This window comes from Mirounga angustirostris, unplaced genomic scaffold (assembly GCF_029215605.1).
Source record: "Mirounga angustirostris isolate CCGP_5_RB_7025 unplaced genomic scaffold, mMirAng1.0.hap1 SCAF_12, whole genome shotgun sequence".
NCBI lineage: Eukaryota > Metazoa > Chordata > Mammalia > Carnivora > Phocidae > Mirounga > Mirounga angustirostris.
This window is the reverse complement of record NW_026991720.1, coordinates 90,778,420-90,804,096: the sequence shown is the minus strand read 5'-3', so window position 1 is coordinate 90,804,096 and position 25,677 is coordinate 90,778,420. Positions and strand designations below refer to the sequence as shown.

Below are 25,677 nucleotides of genomic sequence, written 5' to 3'. Positions count from 1 at the left end.
GTCAGACTGAGCAAGGCTCCACAGAAGACATACACATCAGGTAAGTGTGCTGAGGGTCCAGCAGAGCTGATCTGACCTGCACAAATGGCTACTTTCCTGCCAAACCAGCACCAGTCAGTACTCATAACTGAGTTTTTCTTGAAGGACACAATGAATAAGGAAAGAAAACTAAGAGACACACTGTCTTCGCATGAAGCCTTGAGGGAAATATTCATGTTGGAAAGAAAGAGTTCACAATATAATTTAGTTTATTTTAATTCAAATTAGCCACACAAAGAGAAATGATGGCAATGAGTTCAGACTGTAGATTCAAAATAAAGAGTCTCACTATTTCAGAACCATACGTCTCAGAGAAAGATGCTTTCATAATGAAAATAATACAAAAATGGTTATGCTGTACATGTACTCACATTCCCTCCTGGGCCCCTTTGGTAATTCCAATACTTCAAGCCAAATACATAATGCAAAACAAGAAAAATAAAATGAACCATTTTGATATGTTGGTATTTATTACTTTTTAAAATTGTACAAAGAGCGCATAAACGTGAGTTAAAAAACACAAGGGAAATGTTGGATGTTACAAAAGAAATACAAAAGAAATCTGAGACATGAAACAAAAAATTCCAAACTGCGAATCAAATAAAAAGATATTTTGCTTACTAAAAAAGTGTTATTCCAATATATTCCTAAGTCTTTTGATCGGGAATACAGCACAAGACTTTGCTCCAACTATTCATGAACAGATCAGACTCAGTCTCACTAACACAGGATGGATCATCACATTATCTTACCAGCCACAGGCAGGTCCTAAATGTACGTGATCTGGTACAATGTCTATGAGGTATTACAATAAATAAATTCTTTATTAGCCATTCATTAAAGTCAGCAGTGAATGTCACCTTCAGCTTTCAATAGGAAGACCCAGCTCTGGTCCTTTTTTTTCCCTCCAGTGACTTTCAATGATGGATTTTCACACTTGGAAAAAGAGAGAACATAAAAAAATTTGAGCTACAGTGTTAAAAAGTAAAGTGCTACGCTTTGCCTTATATTTTTACGAGAAAGTTTGTGTGCTGAAGATGAGCTGTTACAGACACAAAAGGACCTGGGTGAGGCCACACAAGAATTTATTTTAAGGCATTTTAGAGCTTTACTATTCACAGGCCTCTGTCTTTGCTGCGTCTCAACCACCGATGCAGAAAGCAGGTCTGGAGTGTGTTGGGGCCTTGGGGGTGAAGAAACAGGGCCCACTCACCGGTCCAGGCTACTCTGCAGCCAGTCCCCACCTGTCCCAGCTGCTCGGCAGCTCCGAGCCGGCCACCACTTTCCTTCTGTCCTCACATAATTAGGCAGAGCTACTACAATTCATTTTGTGTTTATTTGCTGGCATTTCTGAGGCTGAAGTGTTTTCCTTTGATGATCTGAAGTGACTGAACAACGGGCCCCACCTGGAGGCCCATGACCTCCTGCTCTGATTGGACCACATGGGTCTTCACAGAAGCTCCACAGCATTTGGGGGATATCTGGGTGCAGGGCCAGGGCGGACCCTGGTACCAGACTGGGGGGGCCTGAGTCCCAGCTCTGCCCCTTGCTAGCTGTGCCACCTGGGATGGTCACTTACCATTCTAGTCCCACGTGCTCAGGTGTAGACAGAGACACTTGGTACCCACATCCCTTGGGACCGCTACCCTCACACAGATAGGGTGTGTAACTGAACAACATCTGACATGGAGACATTCTGGCTAAGTAAACAATAATGAACTCATCCTTATTCTGTAGAAATGTGGATGGTAACTAGACTTATGATGGTGATCACATTGCAGTAGTGATTTGTAGGGTATACAAATACCGAATTCTAATGTTGTACACCTGAAACTTACCTATTGTTATATGCCAGTTTTACCTCAAGGGAAAAAAAAAGAAATTTGAGCTCTGAGTTATTTTTCATACTTTACAAATACACATCTATGCAAAAGAATGTTAAATTTTACATGAATAAAATATAACTATAAATTCATGTGACTAGGATAAATCTGGCTATATATTTGTATTTATATTATTAAATTTGACCTTGAATCGACTCAAAGAAATGACCCATATTTAACTAGTTTCTTGTTACACTTTCACTTTCAAACACTTACTTTAACCAAAGTAGTACTCATAGTTCCAAAAGTGGTTTTTCACTGTCCTGTTTTTCTTCAGCTTCTTCTTCAGATCCTACAAGGTAGGGAAAAGGAAAGAGAAAAAAAAAAGGTGAACCTTATATTTTTCGTACATTTGCGCCTACCATTTCATTCTGGAATTATTTGTTTAGGAAATACGTCTGATGAAATGATACTTGTTTTCCATTAAGTAGATTTTGCTAAAAATCAGGGGAAAAAAACCAGATGTCTGAGGCTAGAAGTTTAAAAATTATTTCCACAAATATCTTGTATCCACTTATATATACATAGCTCATTACAGCATGGAAAATGCACATTTTATAAAGTAAAAGCAAATATGTAAAGAAAAGAACAATATCCCATAGGATCATAATTACAAAAATAAAAACTTAAGCACATATGTGCCAATCAGAAAGCCTACAAGAAAATAACCAGATGACTTGAATCATTTCTGAATATTCCAAAATATGTACAACAAACTGACTTTATAATTTTTAAATTATAATTTTAAAAAAAGGGTATAAATAATACTAGCAGTACGACCACAATTATGTGGAATTACAAACACAAAACGAGCAGGAGACGAACTGCTGTCAACACTGACGTGGCACAGAGTTTGAAGGACAGGTTCTGTGATTGCTGTTCTGTGCACATTTTTATAAAAGGCAAGTGTTACTCTCGCAATCAGGGAAGGGACATAAAACAGGATCCATGGGAAGACAAGGCAGCAGGTGAGGGACAGAGCCTTCTCACACACAAAGGAAGCAGCCTGCCTCAGGAGGAGCCGGCTGAAAGCCAGAGCTGCTTCCTCCTGGTCAGATAATACACCTCAAACAGCACATTTTTTCTTCTGAGAATGTCTGCCTGCATTATAGCAGGAGAATGAATAGCAGAGAAACTTAAGAAAAGATCATGCCCCACATCTTAACCTCATAAATGTCACACGGCTCAGGTTAAGCTTGTGGTAACATAAATAGTGGTCAGAAGGCTTCACTTCCCATCCTCTTAAATTGCCGTAAATCATAGTCACACTGGGGCAGATTAATGCGTTCTCACTTGGAAATGAGTCTGAGGAAGATCGTCATAACAAGTCTTCCTGTTTCTGGACTTATTTCCACCTGTCAGACTAATGGCATTTGAGCCACAACAAGCTGACATGTCTTGGAATTATTTGGGACTCCTAAATAAAGCCAAACTTTTAATTAAGACGTAGTAATATGTATGTTTTACATAATTTAAAAATAAATGCTAGCAAGGCCTTCTGGTTATGGTCAAGTGAAGTTAACAAATCTCCTTGAAAAGCAACTATAAAACTGGACTAGATAAATAAAACTAACCATTTTAGCAGTTGGGAATTGTCCAAAGACATACAACAATCTAGAAGTGCTTATGCTTGAAAAGCTGCAGAAAGGAAACAACAGTAGTAGTGCTCTTGCCGAGAGCTGGTTCCATTCCTTTCCCACCTCCCAGTACTCAGCTCAATAGGCATGAAGGTTCTTCCAAGATAGGACAGGCCATGAGGACTGGCAGCAGAGTTACACAGTGTGAGGAGCTGAGTTAATTGGGGGTAGGGAGTGACGTGAAGTCGAGCTGACAAGCTGTGTGGTGTGCAAGCAGGAAGGCAGGGGCTCTGCTGGTCTGCAGCTGGGGTCGTGGCTGCAGCAAGCATGTGCTGGGCTGAAGCTGTGTGCATGCTTAGCAGACACCCAAAAGAGCCTCCTGGTCAATCCTGAGGCTTTGGACATATGCAGACATGTGAAAAGACTCAGCAAAGAGTACAAGCAGAGGAAAACTTGAAATTCCCTAAAATCTGAATATGCTACTCAATATATACACATAACTATCTGTCAGAGGATGGAGGTCTTTTTTTAAATTTACAGTATAACTAATGTATACTGTTGTATTAGTTTCAGGGGTACAATATAGTGATTCACCAATTCCAAACATTACTCAGTGCTCATCCCAATAAATGTACTCTTAATCCCCTTTACCTATTTCGCCCATCTGCCCACCTACCTCCCCCTCTGGTAACAATTTTGTTCTCTGTATTTAAGAGTCTGCTTTTTTCTTTGTCTTTTTTTTCTTTCTTAAATTCCATATGGTATTTGTCTTTCTCTGATTTATTTCACATAACAGAGGATGGAAGTCTTATCAAGGTGCTTAAGCACAATCTCCATCCAATCACTGGCTACCACTAAACTATGTAGACACAGAGGTGGTCCCTGGGGAGCTAGGCTTAAAATTAAAAAAACAAAACAAAACAAAAAAACCCTTCAGTAGAACCATCACGAGCCACATACTACAAGGGACATAATTTCACAGATTTAGCCTAAGCAATTTTTTAAGCAAAAAAATAACAATAAAAGCAACCTTTTGAGGAAAAAAAATCAGACTCTAGAGTTGCTACCATGTTTTTTCAACAAAATATTTTTCAATTAAAAAAAAAGGCAAGGAATCAAAAAGTGTGACTATTCTCAGGCACAGGGGAAACCCTGACAATCAATAGAAACTGTCTCTGAGTGTGTCCAGGTTTTTTATTTAGCAGACAAAGACTTCAAAGCAGCTATTATAAATATGTTCAAGAAAGCACAGAAAGCCATGTTAAAAGAAGTAAAGTCTGACAACAATAAATGAACAAACAGATATTCTAAAGTATGCGATAAATTATAAAAAAGAAAAGATACTTAAAAGTAAAATGTGGAATAGAAAAATATAATAATTTAAGTGGAATATTCTCTAGAGGAGTTTAAGAGAATATTCAAATTGGCAGAAGAAATAATCTGTGAACCTGAAAATAGCGCTGTATGTTATCCAAGCTGAGTAAAAGAGAAAAAAACTGAAGAAAAATTGACCAGAGCTCAGAGACCAATGAGATAGCATTAATGGAATGGGACTCCCAGATAGAGCAGAAAGAAAAAAAAAAGAACAGGAAAAATGTTTGAAGAAACAATGGCCCAAACTCCCTTATGGTTAAGAGTTTGGGCCAATTTTGCTGAGAAATATTAATCTACACATCTAATAAAGTAAAGAAATACCGATTGGGATATATACAAATAGTTTCACCTAATAGGCAACCTGCTGAAAGCCAAGAGTGCATGAAAATAAAAACATAACACATCAAATCTCATAAGAGGTTGCCAAAGCAATGCCTAGAAGAAAATTTATAGCTTTAAAAATGCCTACATCAGAAAGGAAAAATGTAAAATCAAACATGGAAAAGAAGAGCACGCTAAACCCACCCAAACAGAATAAAGGAAATAAAAACTGGAATAGAAATAACTGAAGCAGAATACAGAAAAACAAGAGAGAAATACCAATGTAAACAAGCCAGTTTTTTGAAAATATCAACAAGTTTGATAAACCTCAACCTAGAGTTACAAAGAGGAAATGAGAGAAGACACAAATTACCAAAACTAGAAAAAAAACATCATTACCAATTCTGCAGAAGTTAAAAATGATCATAAGGGAATATTATGAATAATTTATGTCAACAAATAAGTAATTCAGAAGAAATGATGAATTCCTAGAAAGACACAAATTATCAATAGACTCAAGAAATAAAAAATCTGAATACATCTATATACAATAGGTAAAGAAACTGAGTTAGTAATTAGAAGTCTTTCCACAAAGATAATTCTTGTTCCTGATGGTTTCATTGATGAATTTATCAATATTTAAAGGAAAAATAATATTAATCATTCATAAGAAGAATTCATTCAGAAAATAGTGTGTTTGGAAAGACTTTCTAATGTATTCTATGAGGTCAGCATTACTGATATTAAAGCCAAGGACATTAATAAGAGAACTACAGACCAGTAAGTAAAATATCATGAGCATATATTTCATATGTACATATACGTACAAACATTTTCAGGAAAATATTAGCAAGTCAAATCCAGAAAAATAATACTGGATTATACAACACGACCAAGTGGGATTTATCCTATATAAACAGTTGATGTGATATATTAATATTACTTATCATCATATCAATTGAATATAGGATAAAAACCATACTATCATCTCAATAGATGCATAAAAAGCATGTCAAAAATTTAATGCCTATTCATGATAAAAACTCTCACACTAAGAATAAAAGCAAACTTCTTCAACCTGATAAAGGGCATCTGTGAAAAGCCACAGCTAACATCATACTTAATGTTGAAAGACTGACTGCATCCCCCAAAAGACCAGGAACAAGACAAGGATGTGTGCTCTTGACATTTCTATTTAACATGGTATTATGGTTCTAGACAGTGCAACTAGAAAAATAAATAAATACATTTAACAGAGTGAAAATTAAAAGTAAAAAAGTCTTTAACTGAAGATGACATGATCCTATATGCAGATAATGCCATGGAATCTACATACACACAAAACCAAAACTAGAACTCATGAACAAGCTTAGCATTGTCACAAGGTACATATTCCATACACAAAATATCAGTGGAATTTTTATATACTAGCATGGAAAATATGAAAATGAAATTAAGGAAACAATTCCATTTACTATAGAACTAAAAAGGATAAAACGCTTAGGAATTAATTCAACAAAAGAAGAGCAAAACTTGTATGCTGAAAATTACAAAACAATGCAGAGAAAAATTAAAGAATATCTAAATAAATGCAGAGAGGGTCCATGTTCATGGATTAGAAGATTCAATATTGTCGTGATGGCAATTCTTCCCCAATTCATCTATAAACCCAATGTAGTAGGCTTTACTCACAAAAATTAACAAGCTCATCCCAAAATGGACATGAAAACCCAAAAGACCTAGAATAGACAAAACAACGTTGAGAAAGAACAAAGTTGGAGAACTGATGTGGTCACCCTGCAGAAGCAGTGAGGGGAGGGACCCACCCAAAATCTGATTTGGATGATGAGACTGATGATGCCGCACACACAGAGGGTGTGGAAAGCTTTATCACTGACACATGAGGTTCTGGGGACAGCAGGGTGGGCCTTTGAAGCAAGGCCTTACAGCACCTGATTTCAAAGCTACAGAAAGATTAAGTTACAGTAATAAGGCCAGTGTGGTACTCACGCTAAGAGAGCATACAAGTCAATGGAAGAGAACTGAGAGTCCAGAAATAAACCCTTACATTTATGGTCAAATGGTTTTTGACAAATGTGCTGAGTTAATTCAGTTCAGGAAGGGATAGTCTGTTCAACAAATTGTACTGCAGCAACTGGATATCCAAAGGCGGAAGAATAAACTTAATTCCCTACCTTCTCCACACATGAAAATTAATTCACGATGGACCATAAACTTAGTAGAAGAGCTAACATTATAAAATATTCTAGAAGAAAACATAGGAAAGAGACAAGATTAAGGCAAGGAGTTCTTAGGTCTGACCACAAACACATTATCCATAAAAGAATACATTCTGATAAACTGGACTTCATCATAATTCAAAACATGTGCTTTAAAAGGCTCCATGAAGGAAATGAAAAGTTTACAGCCTGGGAAAGAAATACTTGTGCATCATTTAAAGGACTTTTATCTGATAAAGGACTTTTATCTAGAATGTCTAAGGAACTTTTAAAATTCAGTAAGAAAACAAACAACATAACTTTAAAAAAGGTGGTAAAATAGACATTTCTCCAAAGAAGATAAATGAATAATTAATAAGCTCATGAAAAGGTTCTCAAGGTCACCAGTCCTTAGGCACAAGTGAAAACCACAAGGAGACAGCACTTCATACCTGCCAGAATAACTATAATCAAAAAGCCTCTGCCAAGTGTGGGTGAGTACATGGAGAAACAAATCCTTACACACTGCTGGAAGGAATGTGAAATGGTACAGCAACTTTGGAGAACACTTTGGCAATCACTTGAAAAGTTAAACAGAAACTTGCCATAATACCCAGCGAGTCCTCTCCTAGGAATCTAAGAAAAATAAAACAAATGTCCCCACAAAGACACGCACATAAAAGTTCATAGCAGGATTAGTCATAATAGCAAAAATTGCCAACAATTCCAATGTCTAGCCACTGATAAATAAAGAAAACACTGTATGCCCATAAAACGGAATAGTATTGAGTCACATAAGGAACAAACGATTTACACATGCCACAACATGAATGGCTGTCAAGAACATTATACTAAGTAAAAGAAGCCACATTGCAAAAATTACATATTCTGTGATATTTGTATTAATTGTCCAAAAAGGGTATATTTTCAAGACAGAAAGTAGATCAGTGGTTTATCTAGGACTGGAAATAGGAGTGAGTATTAGATACAAAATATATTTGGATGATAAGAGTGCTCTAAAATTATACTGTGATGTTGGCTTAAAAGTATAAAAATCATGCAATTGCCTATTTACAATGGGTCAATTTTATGGTATGCAAATTTTAACTCATTAAAGCTATTCTTTTTTTTTTTTTAATCAAGGTTAGATAGTATCCTCAGTGGTGATGTTTTAATACACTTCAGAATTTTTAATAAAAAGTAGAAAAACTGTGTTTCAAATCTGTTGATTACACATCAGGTGACCATAGAATTGATCATCTAAACAAGAACATTTCCTATAGATCAAAGGAGTTCTAATAATAATTACATGGAACCCCAGGAGTTAGCCAAGACTGTCCAGGGCAAACCAGCATGTATGGCTGGTTGCTATTAGAAAGTGTAAAATTAGAATTACAGTGTCTTTCTCTAGATTTGCTTAGCACAGATTATATGATGTAATTGAACTATTCTTCAAATTAAGTCTTTCGATGATTTACAAGGTAACTAACTTTTCCTCAGCATCACGACTGGTTCACTTCAGCTGTCTGACTACACGTAACACCTTCAGCCCAATCGTCTGACAGAGGACTGTGCTTCCTCGTTCCTTCCCCACGGGGAAGCAGGACACGGTTAGACCAACACGCAAACCTGCAAACACACCACCTTTATATCCTTTCAAAGTACATCTAACAAAAGGTACTAATAGTCCAAGTCTCTAAGATACTAAATTTCAAGCCTATCCTTTACAAGAAAAAGTGCTAAGATTTTAATTTTTGGTGCCTCTGATGTCTTTGTTTCTCTCTTCTCACCCATTCCTTCCACAGCTCTACATCTACTCTGTGCCGGCTCTGCACTAGGTGCTGGAGAAAGAAAGTCAGGAGAAGGCAAGCAGACCCCAGACGCCCTCTCCTCCACCAGGGGCCTGTCAGCGCTGGATCCGTCCCCGGGCAGCAGGAGCACAGACTCCTGTTCTGTTTCATTTGTAGCCACTGCCTGAATGAGCCAGCTGTGCTTTAGAGTCGAATCTTATGTTCTAGGCACATTGATTCCATTAATAGTTTTTAATTTTAATTCTTTCCTAACTTGAATGTTCAGTGAAAATATAATACAATAAAGTAAGTCACTTTGAACACTCCTTCTCTGCCTGCAACTTACCTGCATTTTGCCTTGAACAAAGCAGTACCAGCACGACACCCTGCCAATGCTCTAGTTCTAGTTCCGCTCATGATCCAATGAAATGGTAATGCTCCCAAACACCACTAGGTGGCGGTAAAAGTCAGAGGCAGGAAGCCAATGGATTCAGAACTGAAGCTTGATGAAGAATGTCTAAGGTGGTATTCTTCCTGTATTATTATCCTGCTGCTCTGAACTTCTAAGTAAGTAAATACATTACTACTGAGAACCTTTATTACTTAGAAAAATAAATATATAAAAGCATGAACAACAATGTGAACTTCTTTTATTCAAAAGAATGAGTCCTGTGACCAAAAAAACTCAGTAATTCTCATAATGAGGTATGCAAAAGTTTAATACTTATTTGAGCTACTGTTGGCTGAGAAAGAGATCTTCTGCTACCTCATATCTGTATTTTATCTAATTCTGTGCTTTCGTGTTTTACCCTGCTTTTAGATCCAACCCGAATAGTTCAGAATATCAAGTTACTTGGAGTTTGGAGTTCCCCTGATTCGCTGTCCCCTTGATGTGCCTCTGATCACTCACATGAGTCTTTCTGCCTGGAATCTGCTCTACTATCACGCGCGCGTGCATGTGTGTGTGTGTGTGTGTGTTTCATTACTTACTGAGCTCAATGCTGGGAATAAAATAATGCAGTCTCCAACTCAGTCTGCAAACCCAGTGGTAGAAACAGGCCAGGTCAGGGCTAAGGGCAGTGCAGCCAGCACAGATGACAGGGTTGGGGAAGAGTCCCTGAGGAAATGCAGAGAACACCCTCCCGGCAGCCAGGGGGTGGGGGTGGGGTAGGAGAAGCCTTCTCTCCTGTGAGTGGAGAGTGGGACTGCAGAGCAACAGTGGAAAGGATAGGAAAGAAGCTGGGCAATGGCTTGAGGGTTTGGGCATGCAATGTTTTCAGCAAAGCTAAGAAGGGAACACAGGGAGACAGTACTGGGAGGTTGGACAACTGGTGAGGTCAAACTGGTGCTTGCTGCCAGGCTAAGGACCATGACTTCCTTAATCCCTTCCGCCAGTGAAGGCTTTTGGGCAGAAGATGTGATCAATGCTGCATTTCCATTAATACTGAAAGTCCACATATGGATTAGCTGTGAACGTGGACTCTAACACTGAGCGGGGGTTCAAACTCTAGCTCCACCTCTTACTATGACCTTGCACAAATTATTCCCTTTTCTGTGCTTCAATCTGCTCGTCTCTGAAACAGGAATAACGAGACTTTCACCTCCTAGAGTGGATTCAGGAACTCCTGGAGCAATGCAAGTGTTCTATGTCACATGGCTCTCTGGTGGGGCTGGGAGAGGCTGACTGAGGCAGGGACACAGGAGGCTGGTGCAGGAACCGCAGCAGGAAAGGCTGAGTGGAAGGTGGAGGAGACAGGAGGTGGTACAATGCATGAGACCCAGGAGGCGGGACTACAGAGGATGGAAATGGCAGGGGGAGCAATGGGATGGGAGCCCTGAGAAAGGGCGGGTCCACAGGGAGGCTCTGGTCTCTGTCATGGGCAACCGGGTGGACCAAGATCCCTTCTCACAGAGGGGGGTCCTGGAGGACGGTCAGGTGAGGGGGTCGCAGGGAATAAGAGAGCATCAAGACCCTTCCCCTCCTCCGCCTGTCTTCCGAGATGCAGATCGCATGTCACAGGATCTGTGGCCCTTGGGTACATTTATCTTACACTCTGGGTCTCACCACGGGTCCCACAGCAAGACCACGTCTCAGTTACTGTCGTATCCTCAGTGTCTACTGTGTTTAATGTCTGCTCAGTGTTTTGAGAGCAGAGGAAGCGAAGGAGCGGGGGGGAGGGCCGAGCTATTGAGTGATGGATGAAAACACAAACGATAATCACATTTTTTTACCTGCTTCAGATTCAGGTGGAGAATAAAACTGACCATCTGAAAGACCACCAGGTATAAGTGCCGCCCTCTCTGAAGCATCCTGCACTATCAGGAGTCCTGGAAGAGAAGAAATGCAGATGCTGGGGCTGATGTCACAATTCTGGTAGCTTCTTGGCAAGGTTAGCCACAATAAGATGCTGTTAACATTACACTGAAAAGAAGTCTTAGCACAAAGCTAAGCTCCGTTCCAATCAGCACTTCCAGGTCTTCCTTCTAGCTCGGTCCCTAGCCGCTCTCATTAGCCTAGACTGGGGGACACTTACTATTTTCCTCTTCTGCCTCTTGAGGTAAGACTTTGAAATCCAGGAACCACGTCTCAATCCAGGCAAGGAGGAATGAAATGATGGGGAGCACATAGCCGAAAGCCCCTTGGGAGAAAAGCTGGAAGGACAGACGTGACCAGGAGAGGGAAATGTGGTTACCAGGAGCTCACACTGGAAAATGAGGCTTCACCATTATAGATGGTAACTGTAAGAAAACGTGGGAGGCTGTACCTTTGAGAGGATCACTTTTGCGAGTAAAAAGGCACTGGTCACTGCCGTCGTCAGCTGAAAGACACATAACCCAGCACCATTCGAATTATACATTTTACGTGGGGAAGACACCTGCCCCCAAACACACCTGATTGAGCCAGAAGCTCCTAATGCCTGGAAAAGCTCAGCCAGGCCCGGCTCCTGCCCACATCACTCTGTCTCCGGCCCCTGAACGTGCACTGGGCCAACATGGACTTCTCCATGGCGCCCGATCCCTCCCTGGCTACTGGTGCTCTCCCTCCTCCCAGGGTCTAGCAGGCTAGTGTGCTGGGAACCTAAGTTTTGTCCCCCACTAGGTGCAACATGCAAAGGCACCCTCCCCACAGAAGGGACCCCTGAAATGCAGAGACGGGGCTCCCCCTAGTGGTTGGGAGCCCAGAGATCATCCCGCAGGACCTTGTCCCTCATCCCCCAACTAGGGTTCCTAGCGACATGACACCTGCCCAGAGTGATGCCAACAGGAGCCTGACTGACAGAATGGGGTCAGGGGACATCGGGTGTGAAGTCTGTAAGTATTAACACAGCTGCAGAGCCAGCATTGGTTAGGAAATCACCACACACACACACACACACACCCTGCAGCCAGTGAGCTTCCTGGAAGAGGAGGCATTTTACATTCTGACACTAACTTTATAGGCTGACACTTAGTACCTTTTTAGGTACTAGGTTAGTCCTCCTTCCAGCTGGCTCCTGCCCCTCTGCAAATGTTTTTAAAAAGAAAAATCAAAAATAATCAAATGGATGTGCTAATCATGATCCATCACTTCATAATTTGGTTAAGATATTGAAGATACTTGTGGCGCCTGGGTGGCTCAGTCGGTTAAGCGTCTGCCTTCGGCTCAGGTCATGATCCCAGGGTCTTGGGATCAAGTCCCTCATGGGGCTCCCTGCTCAGCGGGGAGTCTGCTTCTCCTTCTCCCTCTGCCTGCAGCTCCTCCTGCTTGTGCTCTCTCTCTCCCTGACAAATAAGTAAAATCTTTAAAAAAATTTAAAAAATAGATATTGAAGATACTTTCTAAAAACTCACTGAAAGTCACTCACTCCTCTGAACAAATACTGAGACAGATGGTCTGACAATTAAGTGTACATTAAGGAGACTCTGGAGTAGAACGTCTCAAATGGGACGGCTGTAGAAAACTGGGAACGGACAATCACAGCAATTTGTTACCAGCAAAAATGTATTCAGGAAAGGGAGTCAAGTCTGGCTAATACTGTCAGCCTACATCTGAGACACATTAGCATGTGGCTCAGCTGATGGTCTGATGTCAGTCCTATGATTCTGGGGATGCTCAGAAGAGAAGCCCCAGGCTGATGTGGCTCCCAGTGGACTGTGTCTTAGGAGAGAGTCTGTCCTCAGCTGGGCTAGCCATGCCGGCCCCCACACACACCCCGAGGCCTCACTCCAGAAGCAGGACTGCAGGTATTCCTGAGCAGTTCTCTCCAGCTGGGGGGGCTCAACATTCCCCCCATACACCTGGCTTATTAGAGCTCTCCGAAAGGCAAGTGTTCAGATATCTGCAGAAATGGCAAAAAATTGAGGCAGAAAGGCTTATAATTCTTCTTTCAACCAGTAAATATTTACTGACGGTGAAAAGCATGTGCGAAAGCTCCGAGCCAGATGCAAAGAAACCGAGATGAGCAAAAACACCACCATCCTCGGGGTGCCTGGGTGGCTCAGTTGGTTAAGCATCTGACTCTTGGTTTTGGCTCAGGTCATGATCTTAGGGTTGAGAGATCGAGCCCCGCATCCAGCTCGGAGCTCAGCAGGGAGTCTGCTTCAGGTTCTCTGTCTCTCCCCATCCCCTTGCATGCTCTCTCTCTCTCTCTCTAAAGTAAATAAATCTTTAAAAACACCACTGCCTTCAAGAAGCCTGAAGGCAACAATAAAAAGGAGCATGGGAACTTTTCCCTTTAATATTGGAGGGAGGGGATAAAATAGCAAGAAAGGCAATTATCAAAATAAGCAGAGAGCGAGTCATGAAAAATTACCAAGCAGTTTCAACCAAAGGGGAAATTTTCCAAGTATCTTTGCGACACAGGTGCTGATCTCAACACTCATTTGCAAAGTGAGGTGGAGGGTGCGTTGGTGCTTGGCCAAGCATCACTGTTGGTGCTCTATGTTCCTCATCTGGCTCAGTATCCACTGAGACGCAGCTAGTTACTCATCATCACTGGAAAGCTGCCCCGGCGTGTTGAACCTACTGAAGGTGGAGGAAGGGGACTCAGGAGAAGCTAGCAGAGTTCAACCCAGATGAAAAGCACATTCTCCCCCAGCCCGTCCCTGTCGTGAGTAGCACTGGAGGAGACGAACCACTCACACAAACCTACTCACCGCTATGGCCCACCAATGGCGCAGTCTGCACACAGCATATGCAAGTATTAACACTTTAAACCGAAAAACTGCCAAAAGCTATATTAAAAAAAAAGACAAGGTAAGTTTTAAAAAAGATACAAATATAAAATAATTGAGTTTTATGAAGAACTCACCAAAGCGTCTTTATTATTCTGACTTAACTGAAGACTGGCACTGGGCTGTAGACCTATATTCAGATCCCTGCTTTAGAATCTGTGCAATGCTGCCCAAATAAGGGTTCAAATTCATGTCCCATTACCAACACAAGAATATATAATTACATGTTTTATTTTTCCTTTCTATTTGAGTGCACATATATTTCTGATACCCTTTTAAGACTGGAGAAAATGTTCTGAAAGTTGACTTTTCCACTCCTGGTACAAACGCTCACCTCTGGAAGATACCAGGTTCTTAGTAAAGTCCACCATAAAGCTCTGGGTTGCGGGGGTATTGGGACAGTTCTATCCGAGTAGCTACCAACCGGTTATTTAGGGTGGCTCTGGGACTTCTGTGAAACCTTTATGTGTATCATTATCCCATGTAATCCCTTCCTCAACAATCCCATGCGTTATCAACTGCTATCATTAATCCCATTATGCACATAAGGTGGATAGAAAAATTGCACAAAGTCACACAACTCCTTAGTGAGGACGCCGGGACTTGAACCCCGGTGGCTGGACTCTACTGAACCACTATGTCACAGCTGTCCTTGTAATTCTCACCTAGTAAGAAATACACATAGAATAAGATTTTACCAATTTTCCTTGGAAGACATGCCTTTTGTGGGTAGGGAGAAGTCAGGTGACTCTTGAGCAGTGCCTGAGGGCAGGGTTCTTTCTGCCAAAAGTTCCTCACTAATCAAAACTGCTGAAAGGCCGGAGGCTGACAGCTTTTTTGCGGCCATTGACCGGAGGACCACACTTACGATTCTTTTAAATGTAAATGAAGGTCACAAGTTAGATTTTGTTTTTAATTTGCTGTTTTCATTAAAAATGTGTTTTCCAACAGAATGTGAACTGTTTAGCCTCTCTATTCATTCCAGCTCTGTCCCCGAATTCTGGGTTTGGCAAAAGGGTAAGTCTTCGTCAGCCCTCTATCTCAAAGTCTTCCAGGTCCCAAGGTTTCCTGGAGGCCGTGTCCATTTCCCAGGCCAGACATGCCAGTCTTTCCAGTCTGAACTAATGGGCCTTGCCTATTTGGCCAGTACCACTGACTCCCCAAGCATAAAGGACAGACAACCCTTGGAGATCTGGCTGGTAGATTAGCCTGGTTTCCTGGCTGAGGCTATTTTAAGATAAATTCAGCAAGACAAAGAAGAGAAAAAAGAGAAATCAATCTTGCTATTATATGTCAATAGTTTTGAGAAGAAAAAAATGTCAAGATTTGGGATCTAACGTGCTCTGCCCCCAACTTCAACGACCTGGGGTGGGTCAAGACACTGAACCAAAGAAACTCAATTTCCTTGTTTGGAGAAATGAGGGGATTAAATTATATTAGTGGTTTTCCAAATATTCTGTAGTAACCAAACACTTGTTCAACACAATCTTATTGGAAACATACTGTACAGATAAAAACAGAACTACTTGTGCTGAATGGGGCTTATGACAGGGAACCCTAACCTCTCTATTGGGAGTCCCACCTCCTTCCCCATATACACTTCTGCAGGCCCCTTCGGAAATAAAACAGCAACAAAAAGCCTTTCTAGTGTAGTTCGAAAACCACTAAAAATATAATTAATCAATCATTAAAATTCTCAACCAAAAATAATGGTGATGGTAATGACTGCAGATGGTTCTCTGAGCGTCTAGAATATATTGCTCATTGGGCTAAATGGTTTCCATGCATTACTTCATTTACTTTTCAGAACTAGGATGATCTCATTTTACATACGAAAAAACTGAAGTTTAGACCCACTATATTAAAAGAAACAGTGACAGTGTTGTGAATCAAACCCAGGTTTTTCTGACTTTAAGGGTCCTGCTCTTAAACCACTCTGCATAAAGCTTCTAAAGGTAGTGAAGAAAGTAGGTAAACTGAATTTAGAGGAATTCACTGTGAATATTGCCTACACTGCATTTAACACAATGTTAGGATCTGATTTACTTACACCATCAACTATAAAGAGATACCAGGGAGATGTATCAAGGCCAGTGAGAGTCACAGTGCGTCCTAGAAAGATTTAAGCATTCCTTTGAATGAACTGAAGGCCTCATCAACAGAGAATTGCATCTGTGCAATTCTGCAACTGGCTGATGTTGTCCAGGATTACCAAAAGATCACTTTCCTCAAAAACTCCAATTATAGAAAAATTAAAACACAGTATTTAAAAGTACTCTTGGAAATCTATCTCAAGGCAGAAAAGGAATGGCATTTTCACAGTGTTATTATATAAAAAGGGGAATTTCCCTGTTAGTGATTAGGGTATGTTGCTGGCTTCTATGAAAAGAATAAAGGCTCTCCTCCAAGAAAAGCAGAATGGCTCCTTCTGCTGCCCTTCCTTATCTCTCACTAATCACGTCCTTCCTTCCTGTGACTGGACAGTTCCTTACAAAGAGAGTGAGAGCATACGGACTGGGCCAGAAACTGAGGGAAAAGGAAGGCCAGTGTTCGAGAGAGGGAAAGAGAATGGCATAGAACATGTGATCTATTTGGAGGAAATTTACCTGCTGGTTACAGATTCATCATATCTGAAATGAAATGTAAAACAGGAAATACTTACGAATATATCAAAATAAGAGGAGTAGTAGTCATACTGCACCACCTCCTTCTCTAATGTGTTCTCAATGCCTCCATTCACCTGGGAAGAAGCGTGAGAAGTAAAAATGAGGAGAGATTCACACGTGAGAACAATATAAGAAAACATACAAGTCAGGTTTTGTAAGCACTTTTCTGCCTACCTTCTCAGAAGCCTGGAATGTTGAAATAGGAGGAACAAAACACTCCTAACTCTAATAGAAAAATGCTGAAGAGCATTTCCCACTTCAACTCTGAATTCATTCATTTGACAAATACAAATGCATAATGAAAAACAATGCCTTGTTTGTAGTTCCTATTTTGGCAAACTAAAATATTTTAAAAAACGATTCTTTTTCTCTTCTAAGATAAAGTCTTCAATCAAACCAATGTATAATTTTAAGGAAGACCATTCACATTCATCCAGCTCTGCCCTCACTCTCTGACCACCCTCCATGTTTCAGCTCCTGGAAGGCCAACAGCTCCTCTGATCCTAGCAAAGATCAACAACACGAGATACAAGTGTAGATATTCTCTCTGGTTTTTCTTTTTTATTTGCTCCTGGCATTTGAAAATCCTGCACTCTCATCAACTTTCATGAAGATTTTTAATTTGACAGATAATGAAATGAGGGGCAGACCAGACCTATAATCTTATGTGCAGAAGTTACAGTAAGTGATGAAAATCAGACCTAAGACGACAAACTTTCTGTCCTCTCCCAATTCTCCTATCAAGATGACTTTTAAGTGAGCAAGTTCAGAACTCTATGTATCACACTTACAGAAAATATTTAAAAAGAAAAATCAAGTAATGGAATGTGTGTCCGACAGCTCACGCAGCAGCCAAGCAGACACTAGACCAGTCAGGGCCCGTGGATTAGGGAGCATGACGTGCAACAGTAAATTCACCTTTCCAATTTGGAGTACAGACATTGTTTGTCCTGGCAAACTGATGGAGATGATCTGAAAAAGGACAAAGTGAAGGGCGATGGACCCAAGACCTGGATAAAGCGGGAGAAAATTAATAAGGAACACCTTTGCAAGGCCTGCGAATTGGTCAAACTGGAATTAAAGTTTCCACAAGGAAGGGATCCTCTTGGCTTGGAAGCCTTTACAAGTATTTGTATTTGTTATTCAAATAAAAGTATGCCATAAAACACCACTGGGTACTTTAAAAATCCCTTAAGGAGGTTTAGATTTCTGTGTAATTTGTGCAGATTGCCTATTGACCTGCTTGAATATAGATCTTTACAAGCAAATAGAACAGAAAACTTGGGAGCAAAGAGAAATAATTATTAAAAGCCAACCAACTAATGTAGTCTTACCACTGTGGCTCTCCAGACTAAGGAAACTTAGCACTATCCAAAATATTAAAAGAATGATTATTCCAAATGACCTATAGCAAAGAGGGGTTCTCTACTGCACAGAGACTACCCTCCTGGCTGAGAGAACAGCAATCAACATGCTGATACAGTTCTTCAATAAATAGCCAGTAGAAAAAGGCTTTCCATGGTATCTGCACACTTTAAAAGACCCTGATTTGCAGGGCAGGGGGCGCTCAGTGGCTCAGTCAGTTAAGTAGCTGATTCTTGTTTTCGGCTCAGATCATGATCTCAGGGTTGTGAAGTCAAGCTCCATATTGGGCTCCATACTCAGCACGGAGTCTGCTTGGGATACTCTCTCCCTCTCACTCTGGTTCTCCCCCGGCTCGTGTGCTCTCTCTCTTTCTCTAATAAATAAATAAAATCTTTAAAAAAATAAAATGAGACCCTGGTTTTGTGTTGCCTAAATTTAAATAGAGAAATTTAAAATCTACATCTGTAGCTTCAACTTGTACTCTAAATTCCCATTTCAAAATCTTTGTCTCAAGATGTCCCCCACAGACTCATCTTTAGTTTCACATGGAACCTCCTCTTACTGTTCTGACAGAGCTGGTCCTGTTCTTCTACTTTCCATCATTAGAAACCTTAAGATTCATTTCTGGATACCAGGGATGATAAAATCAGCCTATCAATAAGTCTGTCAGCATACTTATTTTTGAGTATGTCTCTCAGATCAGCTTTTTCCTTTCTACTCCCACCACCCTACACGGGATTCCTTTCATAGCTTCAGAGCCAATCTGTCCCTAATGATTTACAGAGATAGACCACAAAAGTAAAGGGATGGCGTGCAGTGAAAAACCCACGTCAGGACTGACAATCTAAAACAAACAGAACTAGAAATTGAACATTAAAAAAGATTTAAAAATAAAACCTTGCTAAAAAAAGTCAAGATGTGCTATCCTAAAGATCATATATTCTTGTATGACCTTTTTATTTTACAACTGGGGCAACTGACAGTCCGTGGAAAAGTGAGTCTTAAAACACATTTCTTAATTTGAAAAGACATATGCACCCCTGTGTTTACTGCAGCATTGTACAATAGCCAAGATATGGAAGCAACTCAAGTGTCCATCAGCAGATGAATGGATAAAGATGTGGTGTACAAACACACACACACACACACACACACACAATGGAGTATTAGCCATAAAAAAAGAATGCGATCCTGCCATTTGCAACAATGTGGATGGACCTAGAGGGGATAATGCCAAGTGAAATAAGTCAGTCAGAGAAAGACAAATACTAAGTGATCTCACTCACATGTGGAATTTAAGAAACAAGACAAATGAACAAAGAAAAAAGAAACAAACAAAAAACAGACTCTTAAATACAGAGAACAAACTAATGGTTGCCAGAGGGGAGGTTGGGTGGGGTGATAGGTGAAACAGATAGAGGGGATTAAGAATTACAAACTTCCAGTTACAAAATATATGTCACAGAGATGAAAAGTACAGCATAGGAAATACAGTCAGTGAGATAGTAGTAAGGTTGCTTGGTGACAGACTACACTGATTGTGAGCACTGAGTAATGTACAGGAATGCTGACTCATTATGTTATACACCTGAAACTAAGGTTAACACTGTATATGTTCATTATACTTTAATAAAAAATTAAACAAAAATACATTTAATTGCTAGGTCTGCTGATTTTTCATTTATAACATGTTGCACACAGATGAAAACTGATCCCCTCTGATGAACACCGATCCTCTCTGATGCACAAATATAGTGTGCAGTCCACTTCACTTCCATTTCAATGTCGTTGAAGCAATAAGAAAGGAGGGAAGTAAAAGTGTGACCCATGAACCCCACCGCAGCTCCACCCCCATGACTTCCCTCACTTAAAAGCAGGGAGTGATATTAGTGGTACATCAATAAATGCTTTGATTTTCCACTGTCACTAAGCTGCTATGCTTTCCTGTTAAAAGATGTATTAGTTTGGGCGCCTGGGTGGCTCAGTTGGTTGAGCGACTGCTTCAGCTCAGGTCATGATCCTGGAGTCCCAGGACTGAGTCCCGCATCGGGCTCCCTGCTCAGCAGGGAGTCTGCTTCTCCCTCGGACCCTCCCCCGTCTCATGCCCTCTCTCTCAAATAAATAAATATTAAAAAAAAAAAAAAAGATTGGTTTTGAAAACAGTTTTTAGTTTTGAAAACATGTTACTCCTTTGAAATATATACTAATTTAAATACTGTCTTTAATGTATATATGCGGAACAAATAATAAAAAGAGATACTCTAAATTACTGTCTCCTATCACTGGGCTTGTTTGGTTTTAAACAATTGTTGCCTGTGAGGAAAGCATTCTGGAAGAGTTACCTATTTGCTTGTAAGGAATGTAAATAGAGCCAACCAAGGCTTTGGGGGGAAACAGACATATTGGGTTAAATAAAATATATTATTAAAATGTATTATTTTAATACCTGTTTATTTTTACCTTTATTAATGTAGCAACTAGCGAACTTAATCATCTACGAGGCTTGCATTATATTTCCATTGGACAGTACTGGCCTAGACAATTATTTGGCAATATAACCGCAAAGACCTGATAAGATGGGGATGAACCTCCAAATGGTTCTAGAACATTTTTTTCAATAAAATATGAAAAATCTCTTTGTGGAAAAGTAAAGAATAAATGTATGAAAAATCTTAAACATGGAGGTTAGAAAAGTAGATGTAACGTCTAAAACATATTCCAGAGGCATGCTACATTTTCTGGAACAAGAAAAGGGCCAGGAAATAAATACTTTTGCCTTTGTGGGCCAATACTCAACTCAATTACTCAGCACAAAAGCCAGCCATAAACAATAGGTAAACAGATGGGCAGGGCTGTGTTCCAATAAAGCTTTATAAAAACAGGCCAGCTGAATTTGGCCCCCAGGCTGTAGTTTGCTAACTCCTGGTATAGAGCAAAACACCACGAATTCAAATTTCAAAGTGAGTTTTAAATGAACTAGCTTTGCTTTAAAACATGACAGTACAGAACAAGAAAAGTCAAAATCAGGTGGAAAAGAGAAATATTATCCCCTCTGGAAAAAAGACGGAATTCACTAAATGAGACGGAAATGATGAGAAAAATAAGAAAATTGTTTCTCGTCTGTGGAAACAATTCTTATATAAAGTCATGGGCAAAATCACTTACATTTAACTCTATTATCCAGAGTAATGTTACAAATAAGAGGTCAAAGGTGACAAACAAACAGAAAGTCCTCCTGACATCAGATATGCCTTTCTTCTCCCTTCCTTCGTAAGACTCGATCCTGGCCATGAGGTGTGTGGGGTTGATGGAATGAACGTCGCGCAAAGAAGCGTGAGGGCTCTGACTCCCTGTGAGAGCGCTCTCCATGTCTTCTTGCAGGGGGTTCATCCTGGAGGAGGGGTAAAGGAGCCTTTCTCCAACTTCACCATCCCTAGAGAGAAGAGAGCTTTGTGTTAAATCAGAGCTCACCTAAGGCCATCATGCTACCCCCACCACGGGGCAACTGTTTCTCTGACAACAGTGTCTTAACTGAAGACATTTCTTCTGATGAAGACATAAACAGAAAGCGAAGAGAAGCAATCCTTGATGTTATCAATCAATATTACAAAAGAGCTGTTACAGAAATGAATGAAATAAAGAAGAATGCAAATTTACGGAATTAAAGAGAGAAGACAGGATGCTAACCACATCAAGAAAGGTCTCACTGATAACCTGGAGATGGCCGGTTCCTTTGCTGGGCAGGGGGGAAAACCGCTCCAACTCTGCGTTGTTACTCCTGAATGCGGAAACCATTTCCTGAAAGTTCCCCAGAGGGCATGTAACCAGAATGTGTAAACGAAACAGGAAAAACGTGTTTCCTAAAGAGGAATTGCTTTCCACCAAAAGTATCTGATAAACTGATTTTAGCATTTCCCCATCACTTCATAATGAATAAGCATGTTTCCAGGTCTCTTCTTGGGAAAAAAGTACACCCCCCCCCCCTCAAAAATTCAGCATTATGCAAACACCTCTGTGCTAACTACACAAGTTACAGCTCTATCTAGAGATCCAGGAGCTCCTCTCCCCAAGACCAAGACGTGCTTCTACAGTACAAGTAAAAGATTAGTAATCTAAGTGGTCTGATCTCACGGATGACCATGAGAAACAGTATGGTGGGCGGTATTACTGTTTGCCAAATATTCCTGTTTCCCTCCTATAGCATTTCTCCCCATGGGAGATTCTATACCCCTGGCTCTACTGACTTCATGTGCCTTTTTTGGCCAATGGAACGCAAGCAGAAGCTTGGGCGCCACTTTCATCCAGATCTAGGAACCATGCACTGGTTCTCCTTGCTTTTGCCACAGCGACTGGCAATGGCCAGATAAAGAGCATTTTCAAGGTGGGTAAAACAGAATTTGGAAACAGACTGCTGAGGTTTCCCTAAAGCACTGTGGTCCTGCTTGGTCCTGTCACAGTCCAGAACTGTCTCCTTAATAGAACTTCTCTCCCTTCCCACATTCAGGAACAAAAGTCCTTCCCACATTTTCATACAATGTGGTGATAAAATGACATAACATTTTGGAAAGCAATTTGGTTACATGAACTAAGATGCTTTAAAATATTCATACTTCTTGGGCTAGTAACCCTACTTTGCAAATCTAAAGAAAAAAAACTACAGAACTTCAGGACAAAAACTGATCTATGTCATCACAGGTTGGCTTAGTGATTACCTCTGAGCAAGAGGGAGGGAAGAGTGACTAGAGCTCACAAGTTTGGTCAAATTCCATTTCTTGCCTGCGTAGTGCTAGCATGGCTGTACTCATGACTTAGTGATAATTTACTGACACAGGTAGTAGTTTCAGTGGTGTCTTCATTTGCGAAGATTCAAAATGCTGTACACTTATGTACATGTACACATACAGGTATTGTGTATGTGTCTCTGTGAAGTAGACTTTATCATTATATGTCTATAATGGTTCCAACTAGAAAACAATCTAAGTATCTAACAAAAAGGGATTAGATAAATCATAGTACAGCCACAGTAGTCATTAAAATACTTAGAAAGTATAACTTAGAAAATTGCTTGTTATAATAGTAACTAAAATCTGAATATTAAACGGAACACACACATACAGAGTATGTTCACAACTTTGTAAAAATAAAACCAAATTTTTAGAGGAATGTACCTATGAAACATGGCAAATGTTATACTGATTATCTCTGCCTGATATTATATGCCCTCCCACATTTACCTTTTCCATATTTTCAGACTTCCTATTTTGCACATACAGTATTTACAACAGGAAGGATTAAATTCAAAAGTAAAATTGTTTTATTCCTGGACAGATGCCTCAGGACTTTATGAGGCTCTTCCCTCCCTTCTCAACACATCTAGGTGACAGTAGATAACCTCATCTTGGACATTTTGAAAAGTTCAATAGGAGTCCACTTCAGTGCTTTGTAAAATAAAATATAAATTTCCAAAACTTGAAGCATTTCTACACAATTTCTTTCTCAATGAGATCATTACCATCCTAGGGGAAGGAAAACCAATGGCATATTCCCCAGTACAGCTGCTCTTAAAACAAAGCTTGCAAAACACGAAATTTATCTTCCAGGCTTCTAAGAGTTAATTCTGGACAGTAAGTAAAAAGGAATGTAACTGTGTTTTCTGTGATGAAACACATATTTCAAAGTTCAAAAAGATACTGGAATTGCTCTCTAAATTTGAACCTGGATAAATATAGACGTATTTATATAACCATGCATTCTACAGTAAGAAAAAGCAATCCAGGTAGTTTTTAAGCCAATCTAATATTCTATTAGCAAGTATATTTAAAAATTAATTTAAATGCTGAAGTCTACTAAACTGTATAGACCATCCAACAAATTCTTAACTGAAACTCAGGGCTGTTTTTAGGAAGAAAATCGCTTCCGAGGTAATTAGATCATTTTCTCAGTCTCATCCATTCCTCCCTTCCTGAGCCCACTCCTCATGAATAAAAAATGGTAACAAAGCAAAACACCAACCCTAGAAATCTGGGGCTATTTCAAACTAAAACATGACATCATACAATGGTATACAACTGCCTTGAGAAATGAAAATCATTACACTGTTTTTTCAGATGCATGCACAGAACTGCTAACTAGCTAGAATTTATAGATACTTGCATACTTTCAACAATAGTTACCCAAAGCACAGACTGCTGTGAGCAGACTCCTAGCAGACTGATCCCTCCCTAGGACAGAGGGAACTTTTAAAAGGGAGAGAGAGCTTCCTTTTAATGTATAAAAGAGAAGGAAACTACATAAAGCCCCTTTATCCATTTATTCGCCTGTCTCTCTGGCAAGTCAGTGTGCTCTGTGAAGGCCTTGAATTTGATTTGCACACTCCTGCGTCCCAGGGACCACCACAATATATGGCACACAGCAGGAACAAAACAACTGGTTGACTAATTTAATTCTACCATCTATCACAGAGACCAGCAGAGTTGGCTTTCAAAATTCTCTGAATTGAAGAGACTACAACTACTTTTTTCTAAGGAAGAGCCTGGATATTCTTCCAGATGTAATTTTGGAAGTATTAAATATTCAGTTCTTGGTACTGAGAACCTCTCTGGGGTTGGCTTAAGGAAGACTAAGCCTCTCTAAAGATTGTGTTAAGCATTGATTAGCTGTATGCACAGGAGCCTAAATCTACAATTCAAGATTTATTCCAACCATGCGGAAAGTATGGGGGATGAGGAGTGGGGCAGAGAATTGTTAAGAAAAAAAGAAAAATATCTCCTTATCTTTTTCTGGGATTTGTGTGAGGAAATGAGAATCTCCTTTTGTTGTTTCAGTTTTTGAAAATGAGATTCATGTCTTCCTCTCTAGATGAATAACTATCTTCCTCTGTACTCTAATATTAGCCAGGTATTTCTATAATTATGCTGTATTAACAACTGCCCCAAATTCAGTGGCTTAACACAATCTACATTTATCCTCAAGCTCACGGGTCTTACAGGTTGCCTGAAGTTCAGCTGCTCTAGTTGGGGCTCAGCTAGGCAACTCTGCTCCTGGGGGCAGCAGAACTTGGCTTCAAACTGTGTGTTAGATCTAGGTCTGACCTTTGTCTTCCTCCTTGGACCAGGACTATCTGGGTCATGTTCTTTTCACGGCAAGTGGCAAGAGCACAGGAGACAAGCTAGATCATGTTAATACATTTAAAATCTCTGTATACATGATGTCTGTCCTATTCTGTCAGC

General features: G+C 40.1%; 1 protein-coding gene across 2 annotated transcripts in view; it reads right to left on the bottom strand.

Moving 5' to 3' along the window:
* Positions 1 to 227: 227 nt before the first annotated feature.
* STARD3NL (STARD3 N-terminal like) overlaps positions 228 to 25,677 on the bottom strand; it is a 51,384-nt gene continuing 25,934 nt past the window's right edge. For both annotated transcript variants that reach the window (XM_064575430.1, XM_064575431.1), the window contains 8 exons: positions 21,614 to 21,881; positions 17,080 to 17,157; positions 14,340 to 14,417; positions 11,969 to 12,022; positions 11,738 to 11,855; positions 11,436 to 11,531; positions 2,139 to 2,214; positions 228 to 975 (listed from right to left, as the gene is read on the bottom strand). In XM_064575430.1, the coding sequence (XP_064431500.1) occupies positions 2,156 to 2,214; positions 11,436 to 11,531; positions 11,738 to 11,855; positions 11,969 to 12,022; positions 14,340 to 14,417; positions 17,080 to 17,157; positions 21,614 to 21,838 (708 nt within the window). In that variant the 5' untranslated portion in view covers positions 21,839 to 21,881 and the 3' untranslated portion in view covers positions 228 to 975; positions 2,139 to 2,155. The remainder of the gene's footprint in view (positions 976 to 2,138; positions 2,215 to 11,435; positions 11,532 to 11,737; positions 11,856 to 11,968; positions 12,023 to 14,339; positions 14,418 to 17,079; positions 17,158 to 21,613; positions 21,882 to 25,677) is intronic.